The 20825-nt window shown below is 47.0% G+C and overlaps 1 protein-coding gene and 1 long non-coding RNA gene across 2 annotated transcripts in view; one reads left to right on the top strand and one right to left on the bottom strand.

Moving 5' to 3' along the window:
• LOC139760483 (uncharacterized) overlaps positions 1-20825 on the bottom strand; it is a 214206-nt gene that overhangs the window by 60245 nt on the left and 133136 nt on the right. Inside the window, exon 2 of the long non-coding RNA XR_011715353.1 lies at positions 11421-11466. This is a non-coding gene — a long non-coding RNA (uncharacterized lncRNA). The remainder of the gene's footprint in view (positions 1-11420; positions 11467-20825) is intronic.
• LOC139760482 (uncharacterized) lies at positions 1895-19549 on the top strand. Its single transcript, XM_071683765.1, has 6 exons — positions 1895-2268; positions 7873-8042; positions 9279-9465; positions 12431-12658; positions 16889-17023; positions 19229-19549. Exons 1-6 carry the CDS (start codon positions 2047-2049, stop codon positions 19295-19297), a joined length of 1011 nt encoding a protein of 336 aa, XP_071539866.1. The 5' UTR covers positions 1895-2046; the 3' UTR covers positions 19298-19549.

Below are 20825 nucleotides of genomic sequence, written 5' to 3'. Positions count from 1 at the left end.
TGTATCGGGTGAGGAATGTCTGAAAAGATTAATAACAAGGTTCTGGAAGGCTTTAAGTAAAGCATCCGATGGTTGGCGATTGAGATGGAGAGGTTTGGGCCATCTAATTGCTGGAAGCGATCAGCCATCTATTGCCCATGTTCTGAGGAGGTCAACTCCTCTTCTGTTCCACCCGGACAGTTTCCAGATCTGTTCCGCAATGGACTTCGATGTCCGAACCTGGGAGCCTCGCCCTCCAGCGGCTTTTGGTGAGACTTACTTCAGTGTTGGTCAGAATGATAACATTTGGAGCAGATGTGTCGTTGACCAGTATGGATAGAACCTCCTAGTGGTGACACTGGTCGTGTGACACAGTGGTGATAGTGGTGACACTGGTCGTGTGACACAGTGGTGATAGTGGTGACACTGGTCGTGTGACACAGTGGTGATAGTGGTGACACTGGTCGTGTGACACAGTGGTGACAGTGGTGACACTGGTTGTGTGACACAGCGGTGATGGTGGTGACAATGGTCGTGTGACACAGTGGTGATAGTGGTGACACTGGTTGTGTGACACAGCGGTGATGGTGGTGACAATGGTCGTGTGACACAGTGGTGATAGTGGTGACAATGGTCGTGTGACACAGTCGTTAAGTCATCTGCCAAGAGAATGACCTGCTATTAACTCAACCTCAATAGATATACTGACCCCGCGTTATATTCTCTCACACATCTCGACCCTGAACGCGGCTGATCACACCTTCATAAGACTCATTCCTGTATACATTAGTTCTTGAATTACGCCTTCTGCCCACGGTAATGTTTACAGTACCTTATATAAACATGGAATTACGTCTTCTGACAGAATTTCGACTTCTGACGGACGTAATGTTTATATTACCCGCCATAAACATGGAATTGCGACTTTCATGTTTATATTACTTGCCGTAAATATGGAATTGCGCCTTTTGACGAACGTAATCTTTACATAACCTGCCATAAACATAAAATAGTGACTTCTGCCATAAACATTGAGAACCACAAGAAACTCCAGGTGATAAATTCTCTCCCTCAGGTTAATTGTTTCTTTACCATATCTTAAATGAAAAGAAGAATCACTTGTAACGAACAACGTGAATCTTCTAAACTTAAATGTAGTCATACAGTGGTCAAAGATAATGCAGGTGACCAAAACCTGCTAGATATTAAGCACCAGTTATCAATACGTGACAATGTGATCAGTTGACTGAGTGATGTACACCAACTGAACACCTGCAGACGTATGTCAGTAAGTATATCTACTGATATAATCCAGTTGTGATATTATTACATTATTCTCAGACTAGTCCATAGACAAGTGACTGCTTTTAACCCCAGTCAGTCACTCAGGTGTCCAGTAAATTGATTTGCTCTTCATATATATATATATATATATATATATATATATATATATATATATATATATATATATGTATGTATAGCTGTGGTTTCGGTGCATTATACATAACAGCTAGAGACTGAGTGTGAACGAACGAATGTGGCTTTTGTTGTCTTTTCCTAGTGCTACCTCGCGCACATGCAGGGGGAGAGGGTTTGTCATTTCATGTGTGGCGGGGTGGCGACGGGAATGAGTAAGGGCAGACAGTATGAATTATGTACATGTATATATATATATATATATATATATATATATATATATATATATATATATATATATATATATATATATATGTGTGTGTGTGTGTGTGTGTGTGTGTGTGTGTGTGTGTGTATGTCTGTGTGTGTATATATATGTATACGTTGATATGTATAGGTATGTATATGTGTGTGTGGACGTGTATGTATATACATGTGTATGTGGGTGGGTTGGGCCATTCTTTCGTCTGTTTCCTTGCGCTACCTCGCTAACGCGGGAGACAGCGACAAGGGTGTGATGACCTAGCCTCAGTTCAAAGATCGGGCCACCACACCCAAGGGTCGTACCCATGTGTTCACTGACCTAGCGTCATGGTCAGTGATCCTACCATCCTTCTCAAGGTGACGCCTTCTGTGCAGGACCTGTGAAACATGCAGACGGTCCGTTGCCGTGTGAGTCTCCCTCTGGCGTGCTGGACGGTGGGCTTCGTGTGGCTGGTGATGTGGGCGGTGGTGGGTGTCGTGCAGGAGTTGCGGAGGCAGGAGGAGGTGCTGGGGCAGGATAGCTACTTGCTGGAAGTCTGGAACGACTGGAAGGACCCCAAGTTTCCCCGGCCACCCTCCAACCCGCACGTCAACTACCCGGCGCTCCAGGTCAGTTCCTCCTTACCTCCAACTGAACACCACAAACTTTTTAATCCTATTAGAACTTTTAACTTCCGGGTCCAGTCCTACCGCCAGGGTCCAGCGTCTCTGAACCAACTGGAATGAAGAGGTACGTATCGTGGGTCCCTGGACGTCGTATTTTGTTCTCTTCTGTCGTGCCTGAAGTCAGCAGCGCCATCTTTATTTTCTGTGAGGATCTCTCCAATTAGTGTTCCATACCAGCTGCCTGCCTCGCTCTCAGGGGAAGGTCTCGCGCCGTCCGACCGCTTGCCACTTCTATCGGGTCTGAGGAGTTGGTGGTTCTCGATCAGGGCAGTTTGGTCGAGGTGTGGCTTATAGAAATGATGTCGTGGTTGTCAGAGTGCCTGGTCTAATTTTGGATGCACACAGCTCGCTGAATATTCCATTACTCATGTACACCTGAACGTAAGTCTTACATATACCAGCAAATAAGTCTGTCTCCTGGACTTCTAAGGTGGGACACTGGCGGTACTTTGCGGACGGTGTCGCCTCCCAAGTCCCTCACACACACACACACACACACACACACACATACACACACACACACACACACACACACACACACACACACACACACACACACATTCCTGTAGTTTATTTTCCGATGGAGGACATTGATATCGAGACCTTCTTTCCCGTGTCCCATCCTCATTACATGACGTCGGGTTGAATTTCATTAACCATGTAAGACCAACTTTGCAGTTTGTCTCGGTCCCCTTGTAGGTGAATGCAATCATCACCATATTTCCGCAAACATGTTTAAGTACAAGTTCAGTCCTTCTAGCAAGTCATTCACATAGATCAGGAAGAGCAATGGTCTTAGAACAAATCGCTGCCCAAGAAACTGGTGACCTTAGCCCATTTCGAGAAGGCTACTCTGTTTCATTTATTTCATCTTAATACGATAATCTGTTCATTGAAGGACTCTCTCCCTTATTCCTGTCTGGATATCCAGCTTCATTCCCAGTTTAGTGATGAATGCTTCCTAGCAGTCCACATACAGACAGTCCACCCAGCCTTCTCTATTGCTTAAATCGGAACTCACTCTCTCGTAGAAATCTGAGGTCTGGCTCGCACTTAGATTGTTCGTCATCTGCAGGAGGTCGTCCAATCGCTTCCTGCTTATGTTTTTTCTGTACCTTATAGACCACAGACATCAGTAGGACTGGTCTATAATAGTACAGCACATCCTCGCTGTCTCCTTTGTTCTAGATAAGCACGACCTGTGCCTTCTTCCATTCCTCTGGCACTTTACGATATTCTAAGGGCATTTCAAGTGCTCTGTCAAACACCTTTAGAGGAATTTCATCAGGACCAATGAACCATATGTGGGTTGTGACATCTTAGTATTCTGTTTTCGTTACGTCTAGGTATTTCGAAGCTTTGCAAGACTTCCATCTAACTAATGTTGGGGCTATGGTGTCTTCAAGTCTGAAAACACTTTTGGACTTGTCAATCAGTACCTCGCATAAATCTACATCTACAGTTCACTGCGAATGACTTTATGGATGTTAGAGTTCTGAATCGTCATCATCTGCCACGTCCACAATATTTTTTCCAAAATTCGTCTGTTCCTACTTTCTTCTGCCATACTCCTTCGCTGTTGTCTTACACCTTACTTACGCTCACTACCTGGGGAGCCGACTGTATGTACTCCTAAGCTTATCGTGAAGTTCGCATTCTGACAGCTTCTCTTAAACCACTCCTCCTCCTCCTTCTCCTCCTTCCTCAGCTCTCCTGATGTACTTGAGGCTAAAGGCATCCACGTTGTCACTCCCTCACTGAAAACTTCAGAAAACCTTACACCACAGTACCATGGTTCACAGCCACTGATCTCCATTTCCCAGGATATGTTACGAGAGACTGCTGAGTTCTGAATAGTTTCCACGACTGAATCTCTCTGATTCTAGTCTAATCTCTAGTAATTTCACATCTTCAATCACCACATTCTCAAACTCAAGTATCGCACGATCACTTTTTCCAGTTGGTGTATGATAGATATGTACTCTCATGCACCTTCCAGCTGGTGTAAGATATATCCTCTCATGTACCACGCTAATGTGTGTGATGGTAAGTTCTAGTGATGACAGTGCACCAGTCTCTCCAATGTCAGTGTGTCCACCAACTTGTTGGTATACGAAATTTTCTTGTACATTCTCGAACAACTTGTGTCTCCATGACTCTCCGTCTCCATGAGAATCCAATTTCTCCCAGTCTATTTCCTTTTCACTGAACTTCCTAAAAGTATCAGTACTGGGTCAGGACCCAGCCACGTGATGAGTCAGGACCCAGCCACGGGTTGAGTGAGTCAGGACCCAGCCACGGAGTGAGTGAGTAAGGACCCAGCCACGGAGTGAGTGAGTCAAGACCCAGACACGGGATGAATGAGTCAGGAACCAGCCTCGGGGTGAGTGAGTCAGGACCCAGCCACGGGGTGAGTGAGTCAGGACCCAGCCACGGGGTGAGTGAGTCAGGACCCAGCCACGGAGTGATTGAGTCAGGACCCAGACACGAGGTGAGTCAGGATCCAGCCACGGAGTGAGAGTCAGGACCCAGCCACGGGTGAGTGAGTCAGGACCCAGACACGGGGTGAGTGAGTCAGGCCACGGAGTGAGAGTCAGGACCCAGCCACGGGGTGAGTGAGTCAGGACCCAGACACGGGGTGAGTGAGTCAGGAGCCAGCCACGGAGTGCGTCAGGACCCAGCCACGGGGTGAGTGAGTCAAGACCCAGACACGGGGTGAGTGAGTCAAGACCCAGAAACGGAGTGAGTGAGTCAGGACCCAGCCACGGTGTGAGTGAGTCATAACCCAGACACGGGGTGAGTCAGGATCCAGCCACGGAGTGAGAGTCAGAACCCTGCCACGGAGTAAGTGAGTCAGGACCCAGCCATGGGGTGAGTCAGGGCCCAGCCACGGGGTGAGTGAGTCAGGACCCAGACACGGGGTGAGTGAGTCAGGACCCAGCCACGGGGTGAGTGAGTCAGGACCCAGCCACGGGGTGAGTGAGTCAGGACCCAGACACGGGGTGAGTCAGGACCCAGCCACGGGGTTAGTGAGTCAGGACCCAGCCTCGGGGTGAGTGAGTCAGGACCCAGACCGGGGTGAGTGAGTCAGGACCCAGCCACGGGGTGAGTGAGTCAAGACCCAGCCACGGAGTAAGTGAGTCAGGACCCAGCCACGGGGTGAGTGAGTCAGGACCCAGCCACGGGGTGAGTGAGTCAGGACCCAGCCACGGGGTGAGTGAGTCAGGACCCAGCCACGGGGTGAGTGAGTCAGGACCCAGCCACGGAGTAAGTGAGTCAGGGCCCAGCCACGGAGTGAGTAAGTCAGAGCCCACCCACGGAGGGAATGAGTCAGAACCCAGCCACGGAGGGCGTGAGTCAGCACCAAGCCACGGGGTGAGTAAGGACCCAGCCACGAGGTGAGTGAGTCAAGACCCAGACACGGGCTGAGTGAGTCAAGACCCAGACACGGGGTGAGTGAGTCAGGACCCAGCCACGGGGTGAGTGAGTTAGGACCCAGACACGGGGTGAGTGAGTCAGGACCCAGACACGGGGTGAGTGAGTCAGGACCCAGCCACGGGGTGAGTGAGTCAGGACCCAGCCACGGGGTGAGTGAGTCAGCACCCAGCCACAGGGTAAGTGAGTCAGGACCCAGCCATGGGGTGAGTGAGTCAGGACCCAGCCACTGGGTGAGTGAGTCAGGACCCAGCCACGGGGTGAGTGAGTCAGGACCCAGCCACGGGGTGAGTGAGTCAGGACCCAGCCACGGGGTGAGTGAGTCAGGACCCAGCCACGTGGTGAGTGAGTCAGGACCCAGCCACGGGATGAATGAGTCAGGACCCAGCCATCGGGTGAGTGAGTCAGGACCCAGCCACGGGGTGAGTGAGTTAGAACCCAGCCACGGGGTGAGTGAGTCAGGACCCAGACACGGGGTGAGTGAGTCAGGACCCAGCCACGGAGTGAGTGAGTCAGGGCCCAGCCACGGGGTGAATGAGTCAGGACCCAGCCACGGGGTGAGTGAGTCAGGATCCAGCGACGGAGTGAGTGAGTCAGGACCCAGCCTCGGGGTGAGTGAGTTAGAACCCGGCCACGGGGTGAGTAAGTCAGCACCCAGCCACGGGGTAAGCGAGTCAGGACCCAGCCACAGGGTGAGTGACTCCCGACCTCGAGACGTGAGCCAGCAGGATTGTGCGCTCATAAATATCCCTTTGGTTCTTGACCGCTGTCACAGTTGCGGCTAATTTATTGTGCTCTCCTCCCCATGCTGTGGGCGGCGGTGCAAAAGACGGTACAGAATGCACAAAAGGTCCAGGGACTGACGGGCCTCAGTGAGTGAAGTACTGTACATTACTGGTTACAGTGCGAGGTAAATGCTAACAAGAACTGGCTGGTACTGAACCAATTATTCAGTAATTTGCATGGTAAGCAAACTAGTTACAAAAAGTAAACAACAATAGCAGGATCATGTATTCAGATGATTTGTAATGTTCGAGAGGAATGATCTTTGAACTCATTGATATTTCAAAAGATGATTCCAGAAGGGTGCGGGACGTGGGAGTAGATACGGTGGTGAGTCTAAGTTTGGTCAGTTCACAGTCAATAGGAGGAGCGAACTCTCATGATCATCTTCAGCCCACCTTGTGCTGGGCTACAGTGTCAAGGTGTTTACTGATCCTAAGGGGAGTGTGGCTGCGAAAGCAGCGGAGGATGTGTTGGAGTGTTTGGACACGTAGAGGGAGTGAGTAAGGAAAGGTTGACAAGGAGGATGTGTGTCGGGAGTGGAGGGAACAAGGAGAAGCGGGAGACCAAACTAGAGGTGGAAGGATGGAGAGAGAAAACTTTTAAGCGATCGAGGCCTCAATATATAAGAGGTGAGAGGCGTGCAAGGAATAGAGTGAACTGGAACGATGTGGTATACTGGGGTCGCGTGCTGTCAATGGACTAAACCAGGACATGTGAAGCGTCTGGGGTTTACCACAGAAAGGTCTGTGTGGCCTAAAAGTGGACAGGGAGCTGTGGCTTCGGTGCATTACACATGACAGCTAGAGACTAAGGGTGAACGATTGTGGCATTTTTTGTTTTCTTAGCGCTACCTCGCTGATGCAGGGGATGGCGATGCTGTCTCCTGCGGGGCGAGGTGGCGCCGAGAATGGATGAAGGCAAGAGAGTATGAACATGTACATGTGTATATATGTATATGCCTGTGTATGAGTATATGTTAATGTGTATATGTATGTCTATACACGTGTATGGGCGTGTATGTATAAATGAATGGGTCTTTCTTAGTCTATTTCCTAGCGCTACCTCGCTAATGCGGGAAACGGATTTCACTTCTTAAGATTGAAAGATTTTAATTCTGTTCTTTCTGAATGATGGCTTAAAGGCTACCCTACAGATAGACCAAGATGGTGTGTGTGTGTGTGTGTGTGTGTGTGTGTGTGTGAGGCTGTACAGCGAGGGAGTGACTGCCTCACTTGTCTGTTGGTGGAGCCTAACAGTCCAGATGAACGACTGAGGCTCCGGTTACTCCACTCCTCTCTGTTGACAACCACCGTCTCCTCCCCACAGGATGACAGTCAGGACCCCGGCTGGAGACCAGGGCGGCTGCGCCAGCTGCTGGAGGAGCCCACCACCACCTGCCGGAGGCTGACCAACCTGGGCGGTGTGGTGCGCTGCAACGACTGCCACACCTGCCTCATGGACGGCAACAAATATATCTGCTTCGACCCCGACGTGAGGTGGGTGGGTCCTGGCCCGTCACACTACTGTTCCTCTGTGAGGTGTGTGGGTCCTGGCCCGTCACACTACTGTCCCTTTGTGAGGTGGGTGGGGCCTGGCCCGTCACACTACTGTCCCTCTGTGAGGTGGGTGGGTCCTGGCCCGTCACACTACTGTCCCTCTGTGAGGTGGGTGGGTCCTGGCCCGTCTCACTACTGTTCCTCTGTGAGGTGGGTGGGTTCTGGGCCATCACACTACTGTCCCTCTGTGAGGTGGGTGGGTCCCGGCCCGTCACACTACTGTCCCTCTGTGAGGTGGGTGGGTCCTGGCCCGTCACACTTCACAGTATGACTCCTCTGCCTCAATTTGATCACAACAAAGTATGTAACGATATTAAACCTGTGGTCTTAATGTGCGGACCATGAAATTCTAATGAACTTGAACAAAGGTTTTTAACAATCCCTACAACTACTGCCATACCATACATACATACTTACAAACAAGTCTACACAAGTATGCTCACACTAGGTAGTATGTACACACATAAGCACATGAACAAAAGTCACGTATACATGATCAGCGTTCAACACTTTCTTGTGAGGGTGGTTTTCAGCGTTATTCTGGCAACAATGATCGTTTTTTCTAAGTGTTATTATAAACATCGGTTTGTGTTCACAGTCAGCAAGTTGGCCCACCTTGACCAACAGTTCCTCAGTCATTATACAACCAAAAGTTACCCAGATTTCTTTAACAGAACCTTCTTAGTCTTAAGAATTGAAGTATTAAATCAATTTCTCCTTCTGCTGGTTTTGGCTGAATCCCAAGTTAAAAATCATGTTTTTTCCTATCAACACATTGAAGTTACATGTACAAAACTCCAGAGTTATTTTCCCATAGTTATAACCCAATCAAGAGGATGGTATGAACAGATCCCACCAGCCAGCTACCACCAGCTCTCAGCCCTTCAGCCTTAACTCTGGACTGCTCCAAACATTCCCTGTCGCTCACAATAACATTCATGAGCTTAATATTCATGGTGCATGATTCTGGCTCGGTCTGCTTAACGTAGCGCTTCGACACCCAGCTCTTAACATCATCTGTGGTACTTCGAAGGTCAGGACGTGGCACGTCTGAGGTGACTTTGTTCTTCTGACGCAGATGTAGGATGTTAAGAGCCACAAATTCCCCATCCTTCCCACGACTGGTACCTCACCCTGACCATCCCCAACTCTGATTCCCCCTTATGTCCTTCACAGGCCGGTGCCGGGGGCGTGTTTGGTGTACGCCGTGGGCGTCGGGGGAGAGGTGTCGTGGGACAAGGCCATGAAGGTCCTCAACTGCTCCGTCTTCGCCTTCGACATGACCCTTGTGAACTGGGGCAACACTATGCTCTCTGAGGGCCTGCACTTCCTGGACGTCGGCCTCCACAAATTCAACTCAGACGTTAGTGATTTACTTGCAGGATACGGTCCTGCCGTTTTCTTTCTGATATGACAGAGGGTATGGGACGGGTACAACATGTCTCAGTAATGGCACTCTTAGGTGAAGGGAAAACAGAGTGATATGAATCAAAAGGAGACGACATATAAAGATATAGAATAGTGTATCAGGAGAGCACGTAGATCCTCCTGCAACACTGAGTAGGCAACGAGAGGGTTCTGTATGATGATACTCAGTCTTTAGTTAACACCAAGGAAGCGTTATTTAGTAAACACCAAGGAAGCGTTACTTCTAGAAGGTTGTCACAACCTCAGCATAAACTGGAGAGCTTATAACAGGTAACCATGAGGGTAACAGATCAAGGGATTCAACATTCAACGATTCGTGAGGTCCACAACCAGAACCAATCACAAAACTGCCAAGATTCACTGTAAACTGCTGGTTCGACCTCAAAGAGATGAATATAATTACATCCAATTTTAGATTAGCTGACTGAGATAAATTACGTTAAGACTCGGGTAAAGAAAATTGGATTAAGGCTCTCAGAAGCGGATACACCTGAAGAGTGTAGAGTACCTTCGAGAATCCAAAACTTCCCCTTGAAAGAATGAGCGTCCCTGGAGACCAAGTGAAAAGGTGTTTCGGAAAGTAAGTTCTTAAGGACTTAACATGAAGAGAAAGAGGCTCACTGGGTATCAAAGTCAAGTGAAGAAGAAGATCAGGACTTTGAAGTAGACGTACAGAAGACTAAAGAGAGGGTAGGAAGAAAATGGGAACCAATCAAGATATATGTTGAAAAACGACATTCCTAGAACGTGTACAACATTCCTACAAAGTGTACGACATTCCTACAACGTGAACGACATTCCTACAACGTGAACGACATTCCTACGACGTGTACGACATTCCTACGACGTGAAATTAGACAAGTGGACATGAAAGTCATTGAACGTGAGGAGGCACTTAGATATCAAGACCAATCAGACCAAATCTTCTGATTCTGACGATATTCTCCCCAGAATACTGAAAGAAGTCAAGTGGTGCATACCTGGTCACCCAAATATTCAACAGATCACCGGGGGGAAAGCTCCTGGCTAACGTCACATTGATATTCAATCAAGAAAAATGGAAATAGAAAATGCGCTTCGCAGCTGCCATCCTGCTAGCCTTACTCCGGTTCTAGGTAATTGTTAGAAATAAAAAGCTGGGGACGAAGTCTATCAATTTCTCGAGAAGAAAAATGACTGTCAAACGACCAACAATATATTGGAGAAAGATCATGATCAACGAGTCTGTTTGAATTCTTTATTCATGCCTATTATATATACAGAACCGCAAAGTACCCTCTGACATTCAGAGCGGAGTTTTGTAAAGTTCTGATAAAATACCACATAAACGATTGATAAATAAGATTTAAGCTCACAACATAAGAGATCAGATCTGCTCGTGGATAGCAGAACCGAGTTTTACACATAAGACAAAAGAGTTAGAAAAAGACTGGGTAGCATTTGACTGGTTTCACATGAGTAATGGAGTTCCACAAGGCTCAGTCCTGGACCCATTCTTTTCAACATCTACATCAGCGGGCTAGACACAGGACTCAAGAGCAAAATCTTCAAATTTACCGACAACGTGAAGTTAGGAAATACGGCCAATTCAAAGTAAGACTCCTCGAAGGTTCTGCGGGATCTAGACAAACTGGTAGAGTGGACAGAGACGCAGCTGATAGATTTCAACCTAGACGAATGTCAAGTTACGCACTAGTGGGCCAAAAATATAAATCGTGAATAGACGCTTGGTGAATCACTGATACAAGTCAAAGAAGAAAAGGACTTTGGAGTGATTATCATTAATGACATTAAACTCGATAAACAGTGCCAAGCTGCATACAACAGAGCCAAATGGATGTTAGGTTTCATAGGAAATATACAATACAACAGAGAGTAAACAACACTCACCCTTTCCAACGTCCTGGTATACGGTGTTCAATTCGGGTCACCACAACTGAAAAGAAGATGAGAAATTAGAGCGAATTCAAAGAGTAGCAACCAAATCAATCCCTTCACTTAGATATAAAGACCTAAATTTATTTTCTCCAAAAAAGGCACCTATTCCAGGGATATCTAACGTAGGTGTTCAAAATACTAGACAATTTTGACAAGAGAACGTACGAAACTTTATCTTTAGACTGAGACTAAATGACCAGAAATAGCGCGGTCTGTCTCCACATAGGAACTATGGCAAGTGGGGTCCAGTCTCGTGTGAGAGGGACACATACAGATAGCACAACAGAGCAGAGGACAGAATCGTCATGATGGATAGATAGTGAGAGGTGATGCTCCATGGATCAAGATGGAAAGGTTTTTGATTCCACATTGAATAACAGAGCGGTGGAGGAAGAGCCACTCGAGATTAATGGTCAGTATTTTATAATAGCGAGATTGAAACCTTTGCAAATATGAAACAGCTGCTTACAAGAAAAAATGATTACCGCACTCTCACAACACTCCCAGTTCTGGGGAAGCGGAGTCTGATGTTTAGTACGTGAAGTGTCCACGATAGTGTTTATGTTACTGGAGGACTAAACTGCAGGGTTCTGAAAATGATCAGAGACAAACCAGTGACTCTTAAGAGTAGATATCAACTACGTTTTAGCTCCAAATCTTTGATAAATATTTGACGAGTTGAAGATAGCTGGAGGAAATGTAGGGGAATTATACGAGGCATACAGGCAAAGCTATACAGGACAAAGAGGTTTTGAGCCAGATGGCATTAGGTGTAGTGTAGAGGAGGTGCAGCCTTGTACAGCTGGGTCTCTGGGGGATAAAGATCAGGGAAGAAGTGTATGGACGGTGCAATTAATTCACAGATTTACAATTAATGCAAGATATGTAAATTTACAATTTCTTGTAAATGATTTTTTTTGTAGTTGAGTATTTTGGTCAAGAGTCTGGTATTGTTGACACAGGACACCATCAACATGACCTCGCCGGACTCCAGCAGACCCAACTGGCAGTGGAGGAAGGCCCACTTCCGGACCCTGGAAGCCATCAGGGACATCCTGGGCCACAACGAGCGACCCATCGACGTCCTCAAGCTGGACATCGAGTTCATGGAGTGGGATGTCTTGGGTGACATCCTGAGCAGCCCGGAAAAGTCACGGGTGCTGAATGACGTCAGGCAAATCGCCCTGGAGGTCAGTGCAGCTCAGACATCATCGATGTCAATCTTTAGTTGTGTTCACAATAATACCATTAGTCAAGACCAGAGACTACCAACACAGGGCTTTCAGAGTCGAGCAGATTCCAATTTTTTTTCTAGTCTTACACTGATCCTATACCTCGCGAGTTAAAAGTCACCTTCAGTTATTCTCTGTCAACGTCACGGGGTGTATAAGAGCAATTGAGGTCCTTCTAGCTCCAAATGAGTTCTTCATGCCCCTGCTTCTGCGTGGAGTGCATATGACAGGCTTGATAAAGATGTTTTGAGGAAGACGTTACGAATTTTTTGGTGTGGGCGGAAAGCCATCAGAAGCAGTAAGGAGTATTTGCCATGACTGTAAAGCGTGTGCGAGAAGGAGGAGAGGAGGGTGAGTGGTGTGTCTGCTGCAGGGTTGTGTGATACCATGGCTGTTTAACATGTCTATGGATGCTGTGGTGAGGGAGGTAAGTGCGAGGGTTTTGGGGAGAAGGGTAGGTCTTTAATCTGGTGAGGTGACTAGGAGGTGATTCAGATTTTATTTTCCGATGACAAGGCACTGGTGGCAGATCTAAGTTGAAAACTGCAGAAATTGGTTTCTGTATTTGGGAGAGTGTGTGAAGGGAGGGAGTTGAAAGTGAATGTAATAAAAGCAAAGTTATTAGGTTTAGTACTAGAGATAGACGGATTACGTGGAGGTTTGAGTTTGTATGGAGAAAACTTGGAGGAAGTGAAGTGTTTTAGACATCTGGGAGTTATTATGGCAGCGAATGGAACCATGGAAGCTGATGTGTCATTGGGTGGATGAGAGGGAGCGGGGGGGAGTCACCTGGTAGCATTGAGTGTAATCCTAAGTAACCAGCATAGAAGAACCATGGAAGTTACCATGGAAAGTTCCACTGTTAGTGTCAGCATATTTCAAACCCCTACTCCGCCGCTGGCAGGGAGCTGCGCTGGAAAGACGGTAATTATCGGCCGCCTCTGATGGAAGACACACACTGCTCTCCCCGCTAACTTGTGTTCTCATCCTCTTTGTTGTCAAGCTTCGAAATACATATATTTTTGTACTATAGGTTTGGTTGCAAGCCTAAGAAAACTCAAGGAACTTATATTTAGGTGGATGAAAATGGGTAAGTCTTAATGTGTATGAGTTCCGACGGTGTCGGTCTGGATGAGAGGGATGGGCACTGGGTGAGAACGTACGGAGGAGGATGGATGTATTGGAAATGAAATGCGTGAGGACAGCATGTGGTATGAGGAGGAGGATCGAGTAAGAAATGATAGGGAAATAGAGAAGCGAGGTAATAAAAAAAAGAGATAATTGAGAGAGCAGAAGAGGGTATGCTGAAATGGTTTGACTATATGGAGAGAATGAGTGGGGAAAGGTTGACAAAGAGGATACATGTGTCAGAAATAGTAGGGACAAGGAGAGAGGGGAGAGCGAATTGGAAACAAGGGGACAGAGCGGAAAAGATTCTGAGCGCTCGGGACCTGAACATGCAAGTGGGTGTAAAAAGGCGCACATGGGATAGAGTGAATTGAAGCGATCTGATATACTAGGGGGACGTGATGTCAATGCACTGAACAAGGGCATATGAAACAGCAAGGGGAAACTACAGAGAGGTCTGCGAGGTTTAGCTGTGGAGAGGGGATTGTGGTTTTGGTGCATTACACATGACGATCAAAAACATGTATGTGAGCGAATGAGGCCATTTTTTTTTTTTAATTCCCGGCGCAAACACAAAATCCGCAAACAAGTAAGCAATATCAAAACTACAAACCTCACACAAAGCAAAACATTAAGAAAAAGTAATCACCTGCTACTGATCAAGCACCAACACCAACACCAGCTCAGAGAGACAGAAATACTTCCTACACAGTCCCGCCTCGACACGCGTGGCAACCCAAACCATTCCCTAAGCAGTCAGTCTCCAGCACCCAGCTCCCAAGTCCCCCATGCAGAAATAAAAGCATCGCTCTTGCCTGGTACTTCAACTACCTTATTATCAGCTTTCCTCTCCATCTGCCATGATGACACACCAATAGGGTTAGTATGGTAAGTCTGATAAGTAGTAGGTTTACACCCAACAGGTACAGAACAACAAGCAACACACCCAGTCATAAACTCCACTCCAATTGATATACACACATTTGAAACTACACTACCCAGACATATTCGAGTTACACTGCTTCGTCTGCTTCTGGACATCATCTATTTCAGTAACTCTTCACACGTTTATCCAACATATGATAAGATCCCTCATGTCCAAGATGCAATATCGACACTGAACACCTGCTCCACAAGCGCCCAACACTCACATTAGAAAAGCAGACATAACGCCACAAGAAAGGATACGAGTCAATTATATATATATATATATATATATATATATATATATATATATATATATATATATATATATATATATATATATTGTGTGTGTGTGTGTGTGTGTGTGTGTGTGTGTGCGTATGTGTGTGTATTTACCTATTTGCACTGTACGGGGAAGGAGTTCCACTGTCACTTCGACTTTTATTATTACCATTCGACTTCTCAAGTTTCTGCCTGCTGTCCATATTCACCTCCACATATCTCAATTCGTTCCATTCATCTATTACTCTTCGTAATGCAGATACACTTCTCTACATCTTTCCTAACAAACTTCTTCTTCAGTTTCATGTTATAGCTTCTAGTTGTTCCTGTCTTGTTTCTTCTATTTTCTATGTTGGGCAAATTTAAGTTCTGCTAACCTTTCCCTAAGGTTAGGGTCACTTTTTTTTATGTTAGCTGAGACGGCACGGGCCATCCCATTAACGTTATATATATATATATATATATATATATATATATATATATATATATATATATATATATATATATATATATATATAATTTTATCCCTGGGGATAGGGGAGAAAGAATACTTCCCACGTATTCCCTGCGTGTCGTAGATGGCGACTAAAAGGGGAGGGAGTGGGTGGCTGGAAATCCTCCCCTCTCGTTTTTTTTTAATTTTCCAAAAGAAGGAACAGAGAAGGGGGCCAGGTGAGGATTTTCCCTCTAAGGCTCAGTCCTCTGTTCTTAACGCTACCTCGCAAATGCGGGAAATGGCGAATAGTATGAAAAAAAAAAAAAAAAATATATATATATATATATATATATATATATATATATATATATATATATATATATATATATATATATATACATATTTTCCCTGGGGATAGGAGAGAAAGAATACTTCCCACGTATTCCCTGCGTGTCGTAGAAGGCGACTAAAAGGGGAGGGAGCGGGGGGCTGGATATCCTCCCCTCTCGTTTTTTTTTTTTAATTTTCCAAAAGAAGGAACAGAGAATTGGGCCAGGTGAGGGTATTCCCTCAAAGGCAGAGTCCTCTGTTCTTAACACTACCTCGCTAATGCGGGAAATGGCGAATAGTTTAATATATATATATATATATATATATATATATATATATATATATATATATATATATATATATATATATATATATATATATATATATGCCAGAGCCAAGTACCCATTTTATCGACCAACCCCTAGGGGTGGATGAACAGCTTGGTTGACTGTGGACCGACTACCGCAACCAGGATTCGAACTCGTGCGCTCGACCCTGGGCGGCCCGGGAATGAGTCACGGTCAGGAACGCTAACCACTTCACCACTAAGCTAAACTTCTGCCCATCAAAACAGTCCCCATCGTATTCCTGCGTGATGACCCAGGGTGTCCTTACTATCCCTTTATATGGCACAGTATCAAATGACCTCTGGCAGTCCAGATACAGACGAACCCTACCCCAGCCGTATACCTGGCCCAAATGAAAACTCATTTCCTCGTAAAAAAAAATCTAGGGGGTTAGTTAAGCATGACCTCCTGTCCCATGACTCCATGTTGTCTCTGGGGAGAAGCAGTCTTTCGTCTGTCACTCATTTGCTCTCTGGTTGTTATCTGCTCCAGCAGGGACCTTACACACACACACCACACTCGTCTGGGAGACCAGTCTGTGGCTCAGCGACCTCCTCCCGGTCTCCTTTCTTATGGAAAAGGTATGACATACTGTCTACGCATCGAGTCTTATGAGTATGGCTAGTGTGGTGAATGTGTTCAGTATGGCCAGTGCGGTGAGTCTGAAGAATATGATTAGTATGATGAGACCGATGAGTATAGTTTGTGCAATGAGTCTGACGGCCTCCCCCTGCCCGGCAGATCCACCTGGACGGGTTAAGGAACGCGTCAGCGTGGCAGCGTGTGCTGGAGGGGCGGAGGGTGGAGGCGGTGCTGGAGGGCCTGCACTCCCATGGCTTCCACATGGCTCATTCCGAGCTGAACACTGCTCAGCAGGTGGGTCCTCCACACACCAGATAGTGCCCAGCAGGTGGGTCCTCCACACACCAGATAGTGCCCAGCAGGTGGGTCCTCCACACACCAGATACTGCCCATCAGGTGGGTCCTCCACACACCAGATACTGCCCATCAGGTGAGTCCTCCACACACCAGATACTGCCCAGCAGGTGGGTCCTCCACACACCAGGTACTGCCCAGCAGGTGGGTCCTCCACACACCAGGTACTGCCTAGCAGGTGGGTCCTCCACACACCAGGTACTGCCCAGCAGGTAACACTCCACACACCAGGTACTGCTACAGCACCACAGGTTTAGTAGCCTCGCAACACATCAGGTATTGCTGGGACCCTGCAGGTACTCCCGCGCAACACTACACAGTACCTGACAGCAACTCAGGCAATAACACTACAGGAACCATTAAGATGACATGGTTATCACTGTACCACAACACTCCTACCAGTACCGCTCTACCTCCCGTGGTGTTAACACCGGGCACCACAGTACATTAGGTGTAACATCCGTGCACTTCACGCATTGGTCACCCCAGGTAATGTCAAAACACTCCAGGGACTCATACAAACCACCACATATTTCAACAACACACTAGTTACTCTACTATCACGTAACTCCAGGTGCTGACCCAACACTCCAGCTGCAGTGAAGACACATCGCTCGCACAACACCTGTTCAAAACACACTAGACACTTGAACAGCATACCACAACACTCCAGATATGTCCCTGTAGTACAGGTGGTCACCATACCTGTCCAGTCACAGTACTTTAGACGTCTTCACTGCACTGCAGGTACTTGCACACCAGGTACTGTCCCAAACACTCCAGTTCGGATCAGAGTCTTCTGGATAGTACTATATATCACACCAGATATCATCCCAACACCCTAGATATAACCAAATTACTCCTGGCAGTCACAACACTTGAGGTGTCGATGGATATGGTACACTCCTAACTCCACAGACCTGGCCGCTGACCTCCACATGGTATCCAAACACTTCAGGGACAACAATACTGTCCACACACTTGTAAGTACGGCAACAATACTGTCCACAGACTTTAGGTATGGCAACAATACTGTCCATAGACGAGGCATGGCAACAATACTGTCCACACAATGTAAGTACAGCAACAATACTGTCCACAGACTATAAGTATGGCAACAATACTGTCAACAGACTGAAAGTATTGCAACAATACTGTCCATTCACTATGACAAAGATACTGTCCATACACTGTAAGTATGGCAACAATACCGTCCATAGATCATACGTATGGCAACAATACCGTCCATACTGAAAGTATAGCAACAATACTATCCATTTTCTGTAAAGATGGCAACAATACTTTCCACAGACTGTAAGAATGACACCAGTACTCTCCAAGGGCTGTAAGCATGGCACCAATACTCTCCACTGTAAGTATGGCATCAATACTCTCCGTTAACTGTAAGTATGGAAATATTATTGTCCATACACTGTATGACAACAATACTGTCCATAGACTGTAAGTATGGCAGAAATACTGTCCATTCACTGTAAGTATAGCAACAATACTGTCCATAGAACATACGTATGGCAACAATATTGTCCATATACTGTATGTATGGCAACAATATTGTCCATATACTGTAAGTATGGCAACAATATTGTCCATATACTGTAAGTATGGCAACAATACTGTCCATAGAACGGAGCAATGGCAACAATACTGTCCATAGAACGGAGGAATGGCAACAATACTGTCCATTCATTGTAAGTATGGCGACAGTACTGTCCACACCCTATAAGTATGGCAACAATACTGTCCACAGACTGTAAGTATGGCAAAAATACTGTCCATGCACTGTAAGTATGGCAACAATACTGTCCATAGAGTAAGTCTGGCAGCAACACTGTCCATAGACTGTAAGTATGGCCACAATACTGTCCATAGACTGTAAGTATGGCCACAATGCTGTCCATAGACTTTAAGTATGGCAACAATGCTGTACATACCATATGATACATCACGTACCATCACAACACACCAGGTACCGTCACAACACAAGGTAGAGCCATGGTAATGATGGTGATAATGAGATGAAGATTTGGCCAACGTTATCATTTTCTTATGAATAAATTACATCTTACGGATCACAAGTTGATGAGGTGTTAGTGCCGTGACCACAGGTGTTGCCTTCTCCTGCAGGTGTACGCTGAGGTGAGGGGTCAGGTGTTGCCGCTCTACCGCGAGTCTCTCTTCCTCAGGCGGCCCTGATCACCCCCGGTCTCCCCAAGTGATTCTGACCACCATCCACCGTCTCCCCAGGAGAGTCCGGCCCACCACACGCAGTCTTCCCAGGCGACCTTGATCATTCCTAGTCTCCCAAGTTAACCCTGGCCACCTCAAGTCTACCGCTAGATGATACTGACCACCTCAAGTCTCCCCCAGATGATACTGACCACCTCAAGTCTACCGCTAGATGATACTGATCACCTCAAGTCTCCTCCAGATGATACTGACCACCCTAAGTCTCCCCCAGATGCTATTGGCCACCCCAAGTCTCTCCCAGATGATACTGACCACCTCAAGTCTCCTCCAGATGATACTGACCACCCAAGTCTCCTCCAGATGATACTGACCACCTCAAGTCTCCCCCAGATGATACTGACCACCTCAAGTCTCTCCCAGATGATACTGACCACCCAAGTCTCCTCCAGATGATACTGACCACCCCAAGTCTCCCCCAGATGATACTGACCACCCCAAGTCTCCCCCAGATGATACTGACCACCCCAAGTGTCCTCCAGATGATACTGACCACCCCAAGTCTCCCCCAGATGATACTGACCACCCAAGTCTCCTCCAGATGATACTGACCACCCCAAGTCTCCTCCAGATGATACTGACCACCCCAAGTCTCCCCCAGATGATACTGACCACCCCAAGTGTCCTCCAGATGATACTGACCACCTCAAGTCTCCTCCAGATAATACTGACCACCCCAAGTCTCCCCCAGATGATACTGACCACCCCAAGTCTCCTCCAGATGATACTAACCACCCCAAGTCTCCCCCAGATGATACTGACCACCCCAAGTCTCCCCCAGATGATACTGACCACCTCAAGTCTCCCCCAGATGATACTGACCACCTCAAGTCTCCCCCAGATGATACTGACCACCCCAAGTCTCCCCCAGATGATACTGACCACCACAAGTCTCCTCCAGATGATACTGACCACCCCAAGTCTCCCCCAGATGATACTGACCACCCCAAGTCTCCCCCAGATGATACTGACCACCCCAAGTCTCCCCCAGATGATACTGACCACCCCAATTCTCTCCCAGATGATACTGACCACCTCAAGTCTCCTCCAGATGATACTGACCACCCCAAGTCTCCCCCAGATGATACTGACCACCTCAAGTCTCCTCCAGATGATACTGACCACCCCAAGTCTCCCTCAGATGATACTGACCACCTCAAGTCTCCCCCAGATGATACTGACCACCCCAATTCTCTCCCAGATGATACTGACCACCTCAAGTCTCCTCCAGATGATACTGACCACCCCAAGTCTCCTCCAGATGATACTGACCACCCCAAGTCTCCTCCCAGATGATACTGACCACCCCAAGTCTCCTCCAGATGATACTGACCACCCCAAGTCTTCCCAGATGATACTGACCACCTCAAGTCTCCTCCAGATGATACTGACCACCCCAAGTCTTCTCCAGATGATACTGACCACCCCAAGTCTTCTCCAAATGATACTGACCACCCTAAGTCTTCTCCAGATGATA

The sequence above is a fragment of the Panulirus ornatus genome, chromosome 37, assembly GCF_036320965.1.
Source record: "Panulirus ornatus isolate Po-2019 chromosome 37, ASM3632096v1, whole genome shotgun sequence".
In the NCBI taxonomy this organism is placed as follows: domain Eukaryota; kingdom Metazoa; phylum Arthropoda; class Malacostraca; order Decapoda; family Palinuridae; genus Panulirus; species Panulirus ornatus.
The sequence above is the reverse complement of the archived record's forward strand: the minus strand, read 5'-3'. Positions and strand labels throughout refer to the sequence as shown.

Bases quoted from the DNA above. Each gene is read 5' to 3' on its own strand.
- LOC139760482 (XM_071683765.1), top strand. From the start codon at position 2,047: ATGCAGACGGTCCGTTGCCGTGTGAGTCTCCCTCTGGCGTGCTGGACG. The intron at 12,659-16,888 runs GTCAGTGCAGCT...CCTGCCCGGCAG, and splicing joins TCAGGCAAATCGCCCTGGAG to ATCCACCTGGACGGGTTAAG. The intron at 17,024-19,228 runs GTGGGTCCTCCA...CTTCTCCTGCAG, and splicing joins AGCTGAACACTGCTCAGCAG to GTGTACGCTGAGGTGAGGGG.